Here is a 17,738-nt window from a genome sequence, read left to right on the forward strand (position 1 = left end):
TGAATCATGCTATGTAAGTTACCAGGCCATCGATTGTATCAGAGTTGTGAATCTGTCTAGCGGTTATTAAAACATTGGTTAAAGGATGTTATTTAAATGTTGGCTGAATGTTGTTACTGAGGCCTAAATGTTAGCTGAATGTTGCAGCACAGTTGGGCGCTTTGATCTGGCCCTATTTAACAGCATGGTGCTTCTATCTATCTGTGTCAGATTAGCTGCCTGCCAACCAGGTACCTAACAAGAAAGATTACAGCAGTCAAACCATGGCCGTCTCTGCATCATTAACATTTGTTTGTGTGTGTGTGTCGACTGTGTTGTCGTGCTTAGGTTGTGGTGTAATGTACACTACCGGTAAAAAGTTTTAGAACACCTACTCATTTCAAGGGTTTTTCTTTATTTTTACTATTTTGTACATTGTAGAATAATAGTGAATACATCAAAACCTATGAAATAACACATGGAATCATGTAGTAACTAAAAAAGTGTTAAACAAATGAAAATATATTTTATTTAGTAGCCTTGATGACAGCTTTGCACACTCTTGGCATTCTCTCAACTAGCTTCATGATGTAGTCACCTGGAATGCATTTCAATTAACAGGTGTGCCTTCTTAAAAGTTAATTTGTGGAATATCTTTCCTTCTTAATGCATTTGAGCCAATCAGTTGTGTTGTGACAAGGTAGGGGGGTATACAGAAGATTAGCCCTATTTGGTAAAAGACCAAGTCCATATTATGGCAAGAACAGCTCAAATAAGCAAAGAGAAACGACAGTCCATCATTACTTTAAGACATGAAGGTCAGTCAATCTGGAAAATTTCAAGAGCTTTGAAAGTTTCTTCAAGTGCAGTCGTAAAAGCCATCAAGCGCTATGATGAAACTGGCTCTCATGAGGACCGCCACAGGAAAAAAGTATTTGATCCCCTGCTGATTTTGTACGTTTGCCCACTGACAGAAATGATCAGTCTATCATTTTAATGGTAGGTTTATTTGAACAGTGAGAGACAGAATAACAACAAAAAAATCCAGAAAAATGCATGTAAAAAATGTGTTTAAGTTGATTTTTCATTTTAATGAGGGAAGTAAGTATTTGACCCCCTCTCAATCAGAAAGATTTCTGGCTCCCAGGTGTCTTTTTATACAGGTAACGAGCTGAGATTAGGAGTGCTCCTAATCTCAGCTTGTTACCTGTATAAAATACACCTGTCCACAGAAGCAATCAATCAATCAGATTCCAAACTCTCCACCATGGCCAAGACCAAAGAGCTCTCCAAGGATGTCAGGGACAATATTGTAGACCTACTACACAAGGCTGGAATGGGCTACAAGACCATCGCCAAGCAGCTTGGTGAGAAGGTGACAACAGTTGGTGTGATTATTCGCAAATGGAAGAAACACAAAATAACTGTCAATCTCCCTCGGCGTGGGGCTCCATGCAAGATCTCACCTCGTGGAGTTGCAATGATCATGAGAATGGTGAGGAATCAGCCCAGAACTACACGGGAGGATCTTGTCAATGATCTCAAGGCAGCTGGGACCATAGTCACCAAGAAAACAATTGGTAACACACTACGCCGTGAAGGACTGAAATCCTGCAGCGGCCGCAAGGTCCCACTGCTCAAGAAAGCACATGCAGTGCTATGAAAAAGTATTTGCCCCTTTTCTAATTTTCTCTACTTTTGCATATTTGTGATACTGAATGTTATCAGATCTTCAACCAAAACCTAATATTAGATAAAGGGAACATAAGTGAACAAATAACACAACAATTACATATTTATTTCATAAACAAAGTTATGCAACACCCAATTCCCCTGTGTGGAAAAAGTAATTGCCCTCTTACTCAATAACTGGTTGTGCCAGCTTTAGCTGCAATGACTCCAACCAAACGCTTCCTGTAGTTGTTGATCAGTCTCTCACGTCGCTGTGGAGGAATTTTGGCCCACTCTTCCATGCAGAACTGCTTTAACTCAGTGACGTGTGGGTTTTCAAGCATGAACTGCTCGTTTCAAGTCCTGCCACAACATCTCAATTGGGATTAGGTCTGGACTTTGACTAGGCCATTCCAAAACTTCCAATTTGTTGCTTTTTAGCAATTTCCATGTAGACTTGATTGTGTGTTTTGGATCATTGTCTTGCTGCATGACCCAGCTGCGCTTCAGCTTCAGCTCACAGACGGATGGTCTGACATTCTCCTGTAGAATTCTCTGATGCAGAGCAGAATTCATGGTTCCTTCTATTAAGGCAAGTCGTCCAGGTCCTGAGGCAGCAAAGCATCCCCAAACCATCACACCACCACCACCATGCTTGACCTTTGGTATGATGTTCTTACTGTGGAATACAGAGTTTGGTTTTCGCCAGGCATAATGGGACCCATCTCGTCCAAAAGGTTGACTCAAGTTTGCCAAAAAGCACCTGGATGATCATCAAGACTCTTGGAAGAACGTTTTATGGACAGATGATTCAAAAGTATACCTTTCTGGAATACAAGGTTCCAGTAATGCCTGGCGAAAACCAAACTCTGCTTTCCACAGTAAGAACATCATACCAAAGGTCAAGCATCCTCTGTAGCTCAATTGGTAGAGCATGGCGCTTGTAACGCCAGGGTAGTGGGTTCGATCCCCGGGACCACCCATACGTAAAAATGTATGCGTACATGACTGTAAGTCGCTTTGGATAAAAGCGTCTGCTAAATGGCATTTTATTTTTATTTTAAGCGTGGTGGTGGTGTGATGGTTTGGGGATGCTTTGCTGCCTCAGGACCTGGACGACTTGCCTTATTAGAAGGAACCATGAATTCTGCTCTGTATCAGTGAATTCTAATTAATTAATTAATTAATTACAGGAGAATGTCAGACCATCCGTCTGTGAGCTGAAGCTGAAGGGCAGCTGGGTCATGCAGCAAGACAATGATCCAAAACACACAATCAAGTCTACATGGAAATTGCTAAAAAGCAAAAAATTGGACGTTTTGGAATGGCCTAGTCAAAGTCCAGACCTAATCCCAATTGAGATGTTGTGGCAGGACTTGAAACGAGCAGTTAATGCTTGAAACCCCACACGTCACTGAGTTAAAGCAGTTCTGCATGGAAGAGTGGGCCAAAATTCCTCCGCAGCGACGTGAGAGACTGATCAACAACTACAGGAAGCATTTGGTTGGAGTCATTGCAGCTAAAGCTGGCACAACCAGTTATTGAGTGTAAGGGGGCAATTACTTTTTCACACAGGGGAATTGGGTGTTGCATAACTTTGTTTATGAAATAAATATGTAATTGTTGTGTTATTTGTTCACTTATGTTCCCTTTATCTAATATTAGGTTTTGGTTGAATATCTGATAACATTCAGTATCACAAATATGCAAAAGTAGAGAAAATTAGAAAGGGGGCAAATACATTTTTCATAGCACTGTCTGAAGTTTGCCAATGAACATCTGAATGATTCAGAGGAGAAATGGGTGAAAGTGTTGTGGTCAGATGAGACCAATCGAGCTCTTTGGCAACAACTCAACTCGCCATGTTTGGAGGAGGAGGAATGCTGCGTATGACCCCAAGAACACCATCCCCACCGTCAAACATGGAGGTGGAAACATTATGCTTTGGGGGTGTTTTTCTGCTAAGGGGACAGGACAACTTCACTGGGACATGTACCGTCAAATCTTTTGTGAGAACCTCCTTCCCTCAGCCAGGGCATTGAAAATGGGTCGTGGATGGGTATTCCAGCATGACAATGACCCAAAACACACGGCCAAGGCAACAAAGGAGTGGCTCAAGAAGAAGCATATTAAGGTCCTGGAGTGGCCTAGCCAGTCTCCAGACCTTAATCCCATAGAAAATCTGTGGAGGGAGCTGAAGGTTTGAGTTGCCAAACATCAGCCTCGAAACCTTAATGACTTGGAGAAGATCTGCAAAGAGGAGTGGGACAAAATCCCTCCTGAGATGTGTGTAAACCTGGTGGCCAACTACAAGAAACGTCTGACCTCTGTGATTGCCAACAAGGGTTTTGCCACCAAGTACTAAGTCATGTTTTGCAGAGGGGTCAAATACTTATTTCCCTAATTTAAAATGCAAATCAATTTATAACATTCTGTCTCTCACTGTTCAAATAAACCTACCATTAAAATTATAGACTGATCATGTCTTTGTCAGTGGGCAAACATACAAAATCAGCAGGGGATCAAATACTTTTTTCCCTCACTGTACCTATGCTGCAGAGGATAAGTTCATTAGTTACCAGCCTCAGAAAATTCAGGCCAAATAAATGCTTCACAGAGTTCAAGTAACAGACACATCTCAACATCAACTGTTCAGAGGAGACTGCATGAAATCAGGCCTCCATGGTCGAATTGCTGCAAAGAAACCACTACTAAAGGACACCAATAAGAAGAAGAGACTTGCTTGGGCCAAGAAACACGAGCAATGGACATTTAACCAGTCCAAATTTGAGATTGTTGGTTCCAACCGCTGTGTCTTTGTGAGACGCGGTGTGGGTGAATGGATGATCTCCGCATGTGTATTTCCCACCATAAAGCATGGAGGAGGAGGTGTGATGGTGTGGGGGTGCTTTGCTGGTGACACTGTCTGTGATTTTTTATTTTATTCAAGGCACACTTAACCAGCATGGCTACCACAGCATTCTGCAGCGATATGCCATCCCATCTGGTTTGGGCTTAGTCCCACTATCATTTGTTTTTCAACAGGACAATGACCCAACACACCTCCAGGCTGTGTAAGGGCTATTTTACAAAGAAGGAGAGTGATGGAGTGCTACATCAGATGACCTGGCCTCCACAATCCCCCGACCTCAACCAAATTGAGATGGTTTGGGATGAGTTGGACCGCAGAGTGAAGGAAAAGCAGCCAACAAGTGCTCAGCAAATGTGGGAACTCCTTCAAGACTGTTGGAAAAGCATTCCAGGTGAAGCTGGTTGAGAGAATGCCAAGAGTGTGCAACGCTGTCATCAAGGCAAAGGGTGGTTATTTGAAGAATTTCAAATATAAAATATATTTTGATTTGTATAACACTATTTTGGTTACTATATGATTCCATATGTGTTATTTCATAGTTTTGATGTCTTCACTATTATTCTACAATGTAGAAAATAGTAAAAATAAAGAAAAATCCTTGAATGAGGAGGTGTTCTAAAACTTTTGACCGGTAGGGTAGATCAATAAAATGAGTTAACTTAGTCAAACAGGCTATATATGGGCAGACACTCACACTTGTGGTGTACAAACAGAAACAGGTTGTTGTGTGGATTGATAAAATCCGGCAGTGAGTTACTGGGAACTCTTTATCTGTAAATAGTAGTTAGGACAATGACCTTTTGCCTGGTATGTGGGTGTTTGACTAACTACTAACCACACTCTGGTAGGGAGTCTAGGGACAAGGTCATGGGCACAGTGTGTGTTGGAGCTTTGAGCAGGGCCTAGCGATGGAACCCACCACGTGCCAAGGACACACACACTCATTGGCTGTGCTACCTCTGATGAAAGATATGAGTTGGGAAACCCTTACATTTGAGACAGTGTGATCCTCAAGTTCACACTCCCACACACACACTCCCACACACCCTTGAGTACGGTTTTAAGAAGCAGCAGACATGTCACTGTCTCGCTCTTGTCCAAGACTGTAATTTGACTTTCAGCAGAACCCTATAATCTTCCATAACAGACCTATAGGCCTACCTCATCTCTCCCTCTCTTTTCCTGTCTGGCCTCTCCTCTAGGTATTTATTAGGATCCCCATTAGCCGCTGCAAAAGCATCAGCTACTCTTCCCCAGGTCCACATGAAGCCTGACATAATACATAGTAGAGAACATTATTAGTCAAGGACTGAAATATGTACATTTTAAAATGTCGCACATAGCCTACATATCAGTACATACACAATATCTAGGTCTAATACACAGTACAGTGCAAATTACAATACAATATCTATAAAATGGCTGTCTCTTCACAGGCCCCTTTGTGCAGTAAGGTGTTATTTTATGTTTTCTGAAACTGGTTTTATTGCAAGCTTGAGTTACCTGGGGTTGCAGAGAGTTCCATGTAGTCATAGCTCTATTTAATACTGTGCGTTTCCCAGCCTTTATTCTGGACCTGGGGACTGTGAAGAGACCTCTGGTTGCATGTGTTGTGTTGTACAGATGAGTGTCCAAACTGTGTGCCAACTGCTTTAACAGACAGTTCGGTACCTTCAACACATCAATGCATCGCACATAGACCAATAGTGATGCAGTCAATCTCTCCTCAATTTAAGAGATTGACATGCATGTTACTGACACTTTCCCTCTGTGTATATCTAAGTGCGATATGTGCTGCTTTGTTCTGTACCAACTCCAATTTACCTATTTCCTTCTTTGCCGCACATGACCACACAGCTGGGCAGTAGTCCAAGTGCGACAAAACTAGGGCCTGTAGGACCTGTCTGGTCGACTGATATTACATTTACGTCATTTAGCAGACGCTCTTATCCAGAGCGACTTACAAATAGGTGCATTCACCTTATAGCCAGTGGGATAACCACTTTACTATTATTATTATTATTTTATTTTTTTAAATTTGGGGGGGTTGGATTGGGGTAAGGGGGGGATAGAAGGATTACTTTATCCTATCCCAGGTATTCCTTAAAGAGGTGGGGTTTCAAATGTCTCCGGAAGGTGGTGAGTTACTCCGCTGTCCTGGCGTCGTGAGGGTATGTCAAGAAGACAGAGCACCCAGCAGTTTAGTCTCTTCAACTTGCTCAATAGCCACATTATTCAATAATAGATCTAAACGAGGTTTAGCGTTGAGAGTAATTTGTCCCAATAATTCTGCTTTTAGCTTTTTTTATATTTAGCACCATCCTATTGCTAGTTGCCCATTCTAAAACTGACTGGAGCTCTGTTAAGTGTTTCAATTATTTATTTTACTGTTGCAGCAGAAGTGTATACTGTTGAGTCATCAGCATACATAGACACACAGGCTTTATTCAAGGTCAGTGTAAGGTCATTTGTAAAAACAGAAAACAATAATGGCCCTAGCAGGCTGCCCTGCGGTACACCACACAACTTAATTTGCATGAGAGAGGCTTCCATTAACGAAAACCCTCTGTGTTCTATTAGATGGGTAACTCTCAATCCATAATAAGGCAGAGGATGCAAATCCATAACACCTATTTTTTCAGCAATAGGTTATGATCAATGATATCAAAAGCTGCACTGAAGTCTAACAAAACAGCTCCCACAATCTTCTTACTATCAATTTATTTCAGCCAATCATCAGTCATTTGTGTCAGTGCCAAGCATGTTGAATGCCCTTCCCTATAAGCATGCTAAGTCTTTTGTTAATTTGTTTTCTGTAAAATAACTTTGTATTTGATCAACAAAAATAAATTATCCCAAAGTTTTCTTAGCACTTGGCTGATTGGTCGATTGGTCGGCTCCTGTGTCTCTTCTAGACTATCCCTCTCTCTTCTATCTTTCTTGTCGGCCGTTATCTTTCTTGTCCGGCCTCTCTGCCTTTATTTTTCTCTCTACTTCTCCCTGGTGGAAAGAGAGAGAGGGGGATTGTACTCTGTAATGAATTGTGCCAATAAATGCAATTCTCTCTCCTCTTTCGCTTGGTCTCTCCCTCCCAAAAGCAAGGGTGTCTTGTATTTGTGATTATGATGATGTACGATAAGGGCTTCTTTCCTTGATGTTGAATGCATAACAAAAATACTAATGTTCTCCTCTCCTTACTCCTCCCCCTGCAGGTTTGCTAAGAACCTGTCCCCAGACAAGATCAACCTGAGCACGTTGAAGGGCGAGGGCCAGCTCACCAACCTGGAGCTGGATGAGGAGGTACTGCAGAGCATGTTGGACCTGCCCACCTGGCTGGCCATCAACAAAGTGGGCTGCAACAAGGCCGCCATCCGGGTAAGAGAGAGGGAGACGCGCACACACCTGAACTCTGGGCGGAGCGTTCTCCCTTTGTCCCTCTCCTCAGATGAACCCCGCCAAATTAGTCCATATTTCCACTTTACTGTCTGCTACCTCGTATCTCTCTCTCCCCCTGCCCCCCTCTCTCTCTCTCTCACACGCACACTCTCACTGACTCCCACTCTTTCATTCTCCCTTGTCTCCATCGTAATGATAGCGGTTGATATAGAAGTGCACTGAAATGAACTGTGTGTGTGTCTGTATGCACACATCCTCTGATACTCCCTGGAGATAGTTCTTATTATACTCCTTCACTAACTCTGTTACTCAGGTCTCTACTACCAGCCTTCTCCTTCCTGAAACCCCCAGCTTTTCTTTGCCCTAATGGTTGACTCTCTTTCTCTATCATGCATTTATCTCTGTCTACTCCATTCTCTTTCCACCCTCCCCCTTTCTCTATTTACAAATTAATCTTGTCATCTCTACTGTCTCATGACTTCATCTTATCTCTGCTGTCTCATGACTTCATCTTATCATCTCTGCTGTCTCATGACTTCATCTTATCATCTCTGCTGTCTCATGACTTCATCTTATCATCTCTGCTGTCTCATGACTTCATCTTATATCATCTCTGCTGTCTCATGACTTCATCTTGTCATCTCTGCTGTCTCATGACTTCATCTTGTCATCGCTGCTGTCTCATGCAATAAATTCTAACAGGTAGAGTGGGGAGCCACCCAGCGTTGAAACTGTGAAAGGATAACGTATTGTCTTCAGTTCTATCTGTCTGTCTCGCTGGCTGGCTGTTTTCCTAGACGAGGCCCATTGAGTGTCACTAACTTAGCTTTATTGCTGTGTCACACTTGCTGTGCAATGTCCTTGGTGCAATGCTGCAGTCGTAATAGCCCAATCATTGAGGTGTGTGTGTGTGTGTGTGTACCTGGTCCTCAGTGACCATGCTCTTCCTCTGCTGGGCAGACTTGTCCATGGCCTCGTTGAGTGACTTAGCGTACTGGACCATGGCTTTGAGCTGGGAGTCAGTCAGTACCCACAGCAAGTCATCTAGGATCAGGATCAGCTTAGAGGCCACCACGTTACAGTCCTTGGAGTTTAGCCAGTGCATCACAGAGCTCTGGTCATCTAGCCAATAGTAACAGTGAACCAGTGGGCTTGATCATCTAGCCAATAAGAACAGTGAAACCGTGGGCTTGATCATCTAGCCAATAAGAACAGTGAAACCGTGGGCTTGGTCATCTAGCCAAGAGGAACAGTGGGCTTGGTCATCTAGCCAAGAGGAACAGTAGTGGGCTTGGTCATCTAGCCAAGAGGAACAGTAGTGGGCTTGGTCATCTAGCCAAAAGGAACAGTAGTGGGCTTGGTCATCTAGCCAAGAGGAACAGTAGTGGGCTTGGTCATCTAGCCAAGAGGAACAGTAGTGGGCTTGGTCATCTAGCCAAGAGGAACAGTAGTGGGCTTGGTCATCTAGCCAAGAGGAACAGTAGTGGGCTTGGTCATCTAGCCAAGAGGAACAGTAGTGGGCTTGGTCATCTAGCCAAGAGGAACAGTAGTGGGCTTGGTCAAGCGGAACCTGCAGCTAATAGCTAATAGCTCCCAGTAAGCTAGAGAGAGAAATAGAGGGTGTGAGAGTCCCCCAGCTGCAGTTTAACTCCTCTAACACTTAGGCTATAGAAGAGATCACTCTCTAGGTCTGATTTAGATTGCTTCCAATGCCAACACACACCGACACACACACACACATACAGTCGCACATACCATCTTCTGTTGTTACAATACACACTGGAGCGGACACACACAAACCCACATCTCAGGCACCCAAAAACTGTTCCTTTCCTTGTCTAAATCTCTGCTCTAACCTCCTCACATACAGGCACAGGCTTACCCTCTCTGCTAAATCATTTCAGTTCAATGACTGAAGTCAAATAAAGTTTTAGTGGGGTAATTCAATTAGCGCCACATATCCAAATGTTTATAGTCTTTTAACGAGGAGTCATTCATTGTGGGGGAAGATGAAAATGCAGCTGATCTCTTTGGAGTAAATGCTATTTGAATCGACACCGGCATGATTTAAGAGGGTTTAGTGTAGTTTGGGGAGGAGTGGAATGTGCTGGCACGCTGACTGCTTGTCTAGACTTTGTCTCCTTGATTCATTCGCTCTGCCTGGCACTCTTGGAGCGGCCCGTTAATTCAATTCCATTCATTTCACCTGATTTACATTCAGTGATTCAATTCATTTCAGGACTAGACACATTGTAGGTAGGCTATTTCAGAAAAATTATATGTAACGGTATTTAGCATATAGGTTAAATAAAGTACAAGAAAATATTCTCATATTTTGGCGCTGCTGATGGTTTTGGGCAGAATAGTGTGTGTGTGGCATGATATTGAACCAATATTACTGTGATTTATCTGAGCTGGACTGGCTGATTCTGATTCCAGTTTTTTCTTGATTGACAGATCCCATGGACCAAGCTGAAGACCCACCCCATCTCCCTGGTAAGTCCTGCCCTCCTTCCCCCTATTGCTGACATGTTACACTTTGTGTGTGTGAACTTGTGTGTGGCATGTGTGCATTAACATTGACATTAACTGTTTTAGCGACTTGTCCTTTGGACAAGCAGGACAGATTTTTTTTATTTGTCCGAAAGCTCAAGTCAGACATGGGCCAAAAAGGTGACTGAAAATGGTTGTGTATGATGCAAGGAACCACTTCACAAAATAACCTTCATTATTATCATAGGTATTGGCAATGGAAGGCTGCTTCTCTCTGATCCCATGTACTATACACTATCTCCTGCCGATGTGGCCTTGAGCAAGGCACTTAACCCCCCACAAAGTAAAATACTGCACTGATAGCCTACTGTATAAAACGCATGTGGTCCGTCAACCCTCCATCTGGAGAGCTACTGGATGTGCAGGCTTTTGATCCAACCCTGCTCTAACACCAGAGTCAGCTTATCAAGGTCCTGTTGAGCAGCTGATTCTTTTTTACAATGTGGTGTGTTCGAGCAGAGCTGGACCAAAAGCCTGCACCCCCCAGTAGCTCTCCTGGAATTTGCTGGAGGAGGGTTGGCCACCCTGCAACATTATAATTACAACCAAATACTTTTAATGTCTTTATAAAATAATTCCCTCATTCAATGAACCAGGGATCAAATGGCTAAGGTGGGCGGCAAGGTAGTTAATTAAGATGTTTATCTATTTGTAAGGTTAAAATATTCAGTATTGAGGGGAGATTTAGACTGCATAGGAGTTACTTGTCTATTAGGCTATTCTAAGAATATATTTTTAAAACTTAAATTACATGGGCAGTATTGAATAGAGGAGATTCCTAGCCAATTTTGTGCGCTTGAGACGGTCTTACAACCCGAGTATGCAGCATTGGTTTCATCAACTGTGCACCTGTATCAACTGTGTGTCGGCCATTTCCGGTTACATTAAAATGTTTTGTCATTTAGCAGACGCTCTTATCCAGAGCGGTTTACAGTTAGAGTGCATACATTTTCATACTGACTCCCTGTGGGAATCGAACCCACAACTCTGGCGTTGCAAGTGCCAAGCTCTACCAACTGAGCTACACGGTTATACACAAGTGCTGGTGGAAAGTTATTTTAGGACATCGGACATGATAATGACATTAATACATGCTAATAGTTAACTAGCGAGATAGACAGACATATACTACATAATGTTTTGAATTGGCCATCTACACTGAACTAAAATATAAACGCAACATGTAAAGTGTTGGTTTCATGAGCAAAAACAAAAATTCCCTGTTAGTGAGCATTTCTCCTTTGCATATCAAGAAGCTGATTAAACAGCATGATCATTACACAGGTGCACCTTGTGCTAGGGACAATAAAAGGCCACTTTAAAATGTGCAGTTTTGTCACACAACACAATGCCACAGATGTCTCAAGTTTTGAGGGAGTGTGCAATTGGCATGTTGACTGCAGGAATGTCCACCAGAGCTGTTGCCAGAGAATTCAATGTTCATATATCTACCATAAGCTGCCTCCAACGTCGTTTTAGAGAATTCTGCAGTATGTCCAACCGGCCTCACAACCGGAGTATTTATGTCTGTAATAAAACTCATTCTGATTGGCTGGGCCTGGCTCCCCAGTGGGTGGGCCTATGCCCTCCCAGCCCCACCCATGGCTGTAGCCCTGCCCAGTCATGTGAAATCCATAGATTAGGGCCTAATTAATTAATTTCAATTGGCTCATTTCCTTATATGAACTGTAACTCAGTAAAATCGTTGAAATTGTTGCATGTTGCATTTATATTTTTGTTCAGTATAGTTAACTATTGAGAACAAGACAAAACTACACAATGTTTTTTAAAATGGCTATCTAGTTAGTCTGTTATATATCATTATTTTACCTGCTGCACAAATCTCTCTCTTTCTATCCTCTGGCAACGGCCCACTGGCACACGCAGGTGATGCTCACACACATGACTTTTCCTGGATTTTCATTGCTGACCAAAAATGAGCTATAACTGGGCAAATAACTCACTAACTAGCAATGAATATCAACAAATGTGCACATGCGGGTAGGTTTGCTTTGATCTCAAAAACGCAAAGACGGCACGTGCCTGTCAATAAAGGCCTACAATAATTATACTCTGATGCGCTCTGCAGAGATTGGGAGGCCAGTGTGCAACACATTGCATCTGGAGGATGTATCCTAATTGTTTGATATTGTGATTATTTTTTTTGCACTATCTTTTCTTTACTTGTCCATTCCAACTTAAATCTGTTCTTCATGTCTGACTATTTTTTTTACTTGCCCCGGGCAAACAGAGGAGTGTGTGTGTGGTAATCATCTGCATCTGTCTCCCAGACCCTGGACAAGGTGGTAATGGAGATGAGCACCTGTGACGAGCCCCGCCCTCCCAACGGCCCGTCTCCCATAGCAACGGCCTCAGGGCAAAGGTGGGAGCTGGCGCTCTGCTTTTCTCTCCCCCCCCCCAGTTGTGTGTGTGGTGTCTGTCTGCCTGTCCTCGTGCGATGGGGCTGAAAAATACTTTACTAACAAACACCTGCATTCAGTTGATCCAAATCCAACCTTCAATTGCCTACCTCCCCCTCTTCCCCCCTCTCCCCCAGTGAGTATGGCTTTGCTGAGAAGGTGGTGGAGGGCATCTCTCTGTCCATCAACTCCATCGTGGTGAAGATCAGTGCCAAGGCGTTCAACGCCTCCTTTGAGTTGAGCCAGCTGCAGGTCTACTCTGTCAACACCAGCTGGAGCCTATCAGACCTCCGCTTCACACGCATACAGGACCCTCACAGAGGAGAGGTGGGTGCACTGCATACACACAACATGGCATGTGAGTGTGTGTAACCATGGTAACCCAATGTATGTGTGTGTGTGTGTAACCATGGCTACCTGTGCGCCCCTCCTCAGATCCTGACGTTTAAGGAGATCAGCTGGCAGATGATCCGCATAGAGGCGGATGCCATCCAGAGTGCCCAAAACGAGATGCTGAGTGCTCCCATCCGCCTCATCACCAACCAGTCCAGGATCAGAGTCACCCTGAAGAGACGGGTACAATACACACACATGCAGACAATTAGGTGCAAACAGATGCACACACACACCCTCCTCATCACCAACCAGTCCAAGATTAGATGTCACCCTGAAGAGGCCGGTAGGACACGCACACACACATGCAGACACGCACACTCACGGAAGCGCACACACAGCACACTGATACACACCGTCCCAAAATCAGTGCCACTCTGAAGAGACTGGTTGGACACACTACACATCCGCCTCCTCACCAACCAGTCCAAGGTCAGTCGCCCTCGAGACCGGTACGACACACACACACACGGCACAGTCACACACACACACACACACACACACACACTCTCTGAGAACAGTGCTTGGTCTAATAGAATAGAGAACAGCATGGGCCAACAGCCTGCAGAATCAGCTTCAGTAAACAAAGATCTGTATCTCACACACCAGCAAGCCCTGCAGCCGCTGTGTGTGTTTTGAACAGACAAAGATATGATTTCGAGCTACCACAGATGAATGTGTGCTGAGTATGTAGTTTATTCAGTCAGTCAGACAGTTACTCATGGATATGGAACGTGTGTTTTCTCCAGTCTGTTGACTTTTAGAAGATCTCCCATTGATGAATGCACCTTTTGAATAACACTACTTGGTTCAACACTTGAAGTAATGTGTGTGTCTGTATCCTCTATGTATAAAGCATGTATTAATGTGTGTGTAACGTCTATATAGTGTGTATTAATGTGTGTGTCTATTGTATGTAATAATCTATGTAGAATATGTGTATCACCAGTCCAAGGACTGTAACGTGGTGGCCTCTAAGCTGATCCTGATCCTAGATGACCTGCTGTGGGTACTGACTGACTCCCAGCTCAAAGCCATGGTCCAGTACGCTAAGTCACTCAGCGAGGCCATGGACAAGTCTGCCCAGCAGAGGAAGAGCATGGTCACCGAGGACCAGGTACACACACACACACACGCTCACATAGGCAGGTACATACACGGGTGCGCAAGTGCACACAGGCTAGGAAACACACACAGGTAGAAAGACGCGTACACACACTTGCTTAACAACTGAAGCAGCTAGCTATGTGCTCAGTCACCCCTCTCTCTGTCAGACAGACCTACAGTGGTCTTTCCCCTCTCTCTCTCTTTTCCCCCCTCTCTCTCTTTTCCCCTCTCTCTCTCTCTCTCTTCCCCTCTCTCTCTCTTTCCCCTCTCTCTCTCTCTCTCTCTCTCTTTTTCCCCTCTCTCTCTCTTTTCCCCTCTCTCTCTCTTTCCCCCCTCTCTCTCTCTCTCTCTCTTTTCCCCCTCTCTCTTTCCCCCCTCTCTCTCTCTTTTCCCCCCTTTCTCTCTCGCTCTCTGATGGTATGGTAATTAGTCCTTGTGGATGTTTGGTTCTCTCTGTATGATCCCTCTGCCATATGGCCCCTCTTTCACTCTATCTATCTTTCGCTCCCTCTCTTTCACTTCCTCTCCCTATTTTGCTATCTCTCTTTCGCTCTTGCTACTTTCGCTCTCTCGCTCTCCCTCTCTCGCTCTCTCCCTCTCTCCCTCCCCCCATTATCCATGTACTGGCTCAAACTGGGTTGTAAGCATAATTACCTACCTGTGGCAGGCTATGCCATCTGCTGGTGAGAATGAGCGCTGCACACTCCTTCGCTCAAAAGCAACACTAGTTTGATGCACTAATAAAATCGATGTTCACTTAATTTTCTCTGTGTGAGTGTCTGTATATTTTACGGTCTCTGGTCTGTATCCAGGAGTCGTCGGCGCCCCCCTCAGCCCAGCAGGTGCGTAGCCAGCAGGTGTCATCAGGCACAGCAGCTGAACAGAGTGCAACCATGGCCAGTCTGTTCGCTGCCTTCGACGTGTGTGAGACCTCCCACCACCTGCAGATCACACATCTCGACCTGCACATCTGTGACGACATACACGCCAAGGACAGAGGTACACACACCTACGCAGACGTATGACACGTACACACACAACACATAGACACACGTGCTAATACACACATGCAAATGTAAAACACACACATAAGACACACCTCACACACACACGTCAGACAGACGGATGTTTGACTGACTAACTGATACCTACACATCAAGTTGGGCTGTGACGCACATTGGACCTTTGTGCATGATGTTATATCTTCTACTTCTCCCTCCCTCTCTTTCTCCAGTGATCAATAAGAGGATAACTGGTGGAGCCATGCAGCTCTCCTTCAGTCACATTACCCTGGACTACTACCCCTCCCACAGAGCAGGTGAACACCACCACAACCTCTACACAACCTTCCTCCAACATTATTATCCCTCCCACAGAGCAGGTGAACACCACCACAACCTCTACACAACCTTCCTCCAACATTATTATCCCTCCCACAGAGCAGGTGAACACCACCACAACCTCTACACAACCTTCCTCCAACATTATTATCCCTCCCACAGAGCAGGTGAACACCACCACAACCTCTACACAACCTTCCTCCAACATTATTATCCCTCCCACAGAGCAGGTGAACACCACCACAACCTCTACACAACCTTCCTCCAACATTATTATCCCTCCCACAGAGCAAGTGAACACCACCACAACCTCCCTCCAACTGCCACACAGCTGATGGGAGTAAAACAGATCTTTCTGATTTCTCAACACCACAAAATGTGTATTCCACCTCATCTCTTGCTTTCTGTCCTCTCTCTCTCTCTTCCCCCTCTCTCTCTTCCCCCTCTCTCTCCCCCCCCCCTCTCTCTCTCTCTCTCTTTCCCTCTCTCTCTCTCTCTCTTCCCTCTCTCTCTCTCTCTCTCTCTCTCTCTCCCCCTCTCTCTCTCTCTCTGCCCCCCTCTCTCTCTCTCTCTCCCCCCTCTCTCTCTCTCTCTCTCTTGCCCCCTCTCTCTCTCGCGCTCTCTCTCTTCCCCCCTCTCTCTCTCTCTCTTCCCCCCCTCTCTCTCTCTGCGCTCTCTCTCTCTCGCTTCCCCCCACTCTCTCTCTCTCTCTCCCTCTCTCTCGCTCTCTCTCTTCCCCATCCCACCCACCCACTCTCTCCCCTTCTCACTTCATCTCTCTCTGTCTCTAGGTGAGAGTTGTCTCCACTGGATGCAGTACAGTGAGGCCACTAAGGCCAGGGAGGGCTGGGCCAGGAGTCTACTGGAGGAGTTCAAGTCTAACGTGGAGATGTTGAAGACCGCCAAGAGAGACCGGGAGGGCCCGGCCAACACACACACCTCACCACAGCACGGTAAACAAAAGAGCAGCACACACACACACACACCTCCCCTCAATGTGATTGAAACATAGTAATCCAATAAAGGTATGTGTTGAAGCATCTGCCCTAATTCACTTTTTATTCAACAACTATAAAGATATGTCCCAGCAGCCCATGAAGAGTGATGATGTTGGTTAGACAGTTGACATTCAACTGAACTAGATTACACTTGATGATGTCATCTATTGGGTCATTTTTAGAACAGCCTGTAGAGTTGGAATGAAGAGAAGTGTTGGTTTCCCTAGCATCACACTGCCTAGTCACTCTGAGTTCTCTGTGTCCCCCCTCCAGTGTCCAGGTACCCCTCCAGTGTCTCCAGTGTTAGGGACAGTGTGTATGGTCCCTTAGGGCAGGACGAGACAGGAGGAGGAAGAATAGTGTTGGTTAGGGGGCCGGACGACCTGCCCCCGGGGTGGGTGCGGGCACGAGCCATGGTACGAGTGAGGGCGCGGGCGAGGGCACGGGGGCGGGCACAGTGCTGCTTCTCATGCCTAGAGCCAGGTACCCCCTAACCGATGGTGTGCGCACGCGGTGTGCGGTGATACACACCTTTGGTGAGATGATGTCAGAGTGTGGCAGGAGGTCTGATTGGCTGTCTCTTTTTCTTTTCCCTGTTCCTCTCTCGCTCTCGCTCTCTCTCTCTCTCGCTCTCTCCGTTACACTCTCTCTCTCTCTCCCCTATCTCTCCTTCCTTTCCCTACCATCCTTTCTCTCTTATCTCTCTCCATTCCCTCTCTCTTCACCTCTCCTTTCTAGGTAAGATCAGTACTAGTTCTACCAGTATCCTCAGTGCTCCGCAGACCCCCAGGACCCAGCTCCTGTCCAGCTCCATTGTCCTCAGGATGGCTGACTTCAGCATCTACCAGGTCAGCACACACACACAGTTGACATGGTTATCTGATACACACACTTTACTGACCTCATGCCGTGTGTTTGTGTGTGTATCAGGTGTCCACAGCAGACCAGCGTCGCTCCAGCCCTAAGGCCATGATCTCCTGTAATAAGAAGTCCCTGTACCTTCCCTCCT

The 17,738-nt window shown here is 45.2% G+C and overlaps 1 protein-coding gene across 1 annotated transcript in view; it reads left to right on the forward strand.

Moving 5' to 3' along the window:
• LOC121543922 (UHRF1-binding protein 1-like) overlaps positions 1 to 17,738 on the forward strand; it is a 42,185-nt gene that overhangs the window by 8,383 nt on the left and 16,064 nt on the right. Inside the window, 11 exon segments of the mRNA XM_045208910.1 lie at positions 7,735 to 7,897; positions 10,376 to 10,414; positions 12,763 to 12,854; positions 13,029 to 13,218; positions 13,327 to 13,467; positions 14,234 to 14,401; positions 15,204 to 15,390; positions 15,626 to 15,709; positions 16,523 to 16,684; positions 17,468 to 17,577; positions 17,660 to 17,737. Coding sequence (XP_045064845.1) covers positions 7,735 to 7,897; positions 10,376 to 10,414; positions 12,763 to 12,854; positions 13,029 to 13,218; positions 13,327 to 13,467; positions 14,234 to 14,401; positions 15,204 to 15,390; positions 15,626 to 15,709; positions 16,523 to 16,684; positions 17,468 to 17,577; positions 17,660 to 17,737 — 1,414 coding nt within the window.

The sequence above is a fragment of the Coregonus clupeaformis genome, chromosome 28, assembly GCF_020615455.1.
Source record: "Coregonus clupeaformis isolate EN_2021a chromosome 28, ASM2061545v1, whole genome shotgun sequence".
In the NCBI taxonomy this organism is placed as follows: domain Eukaryota; kingdom Metazoa; phylum Chordata; class Actinopteri; order Salmoniformes; family Salmonidae; genus Coregonus; species Coregonus clupeaformis.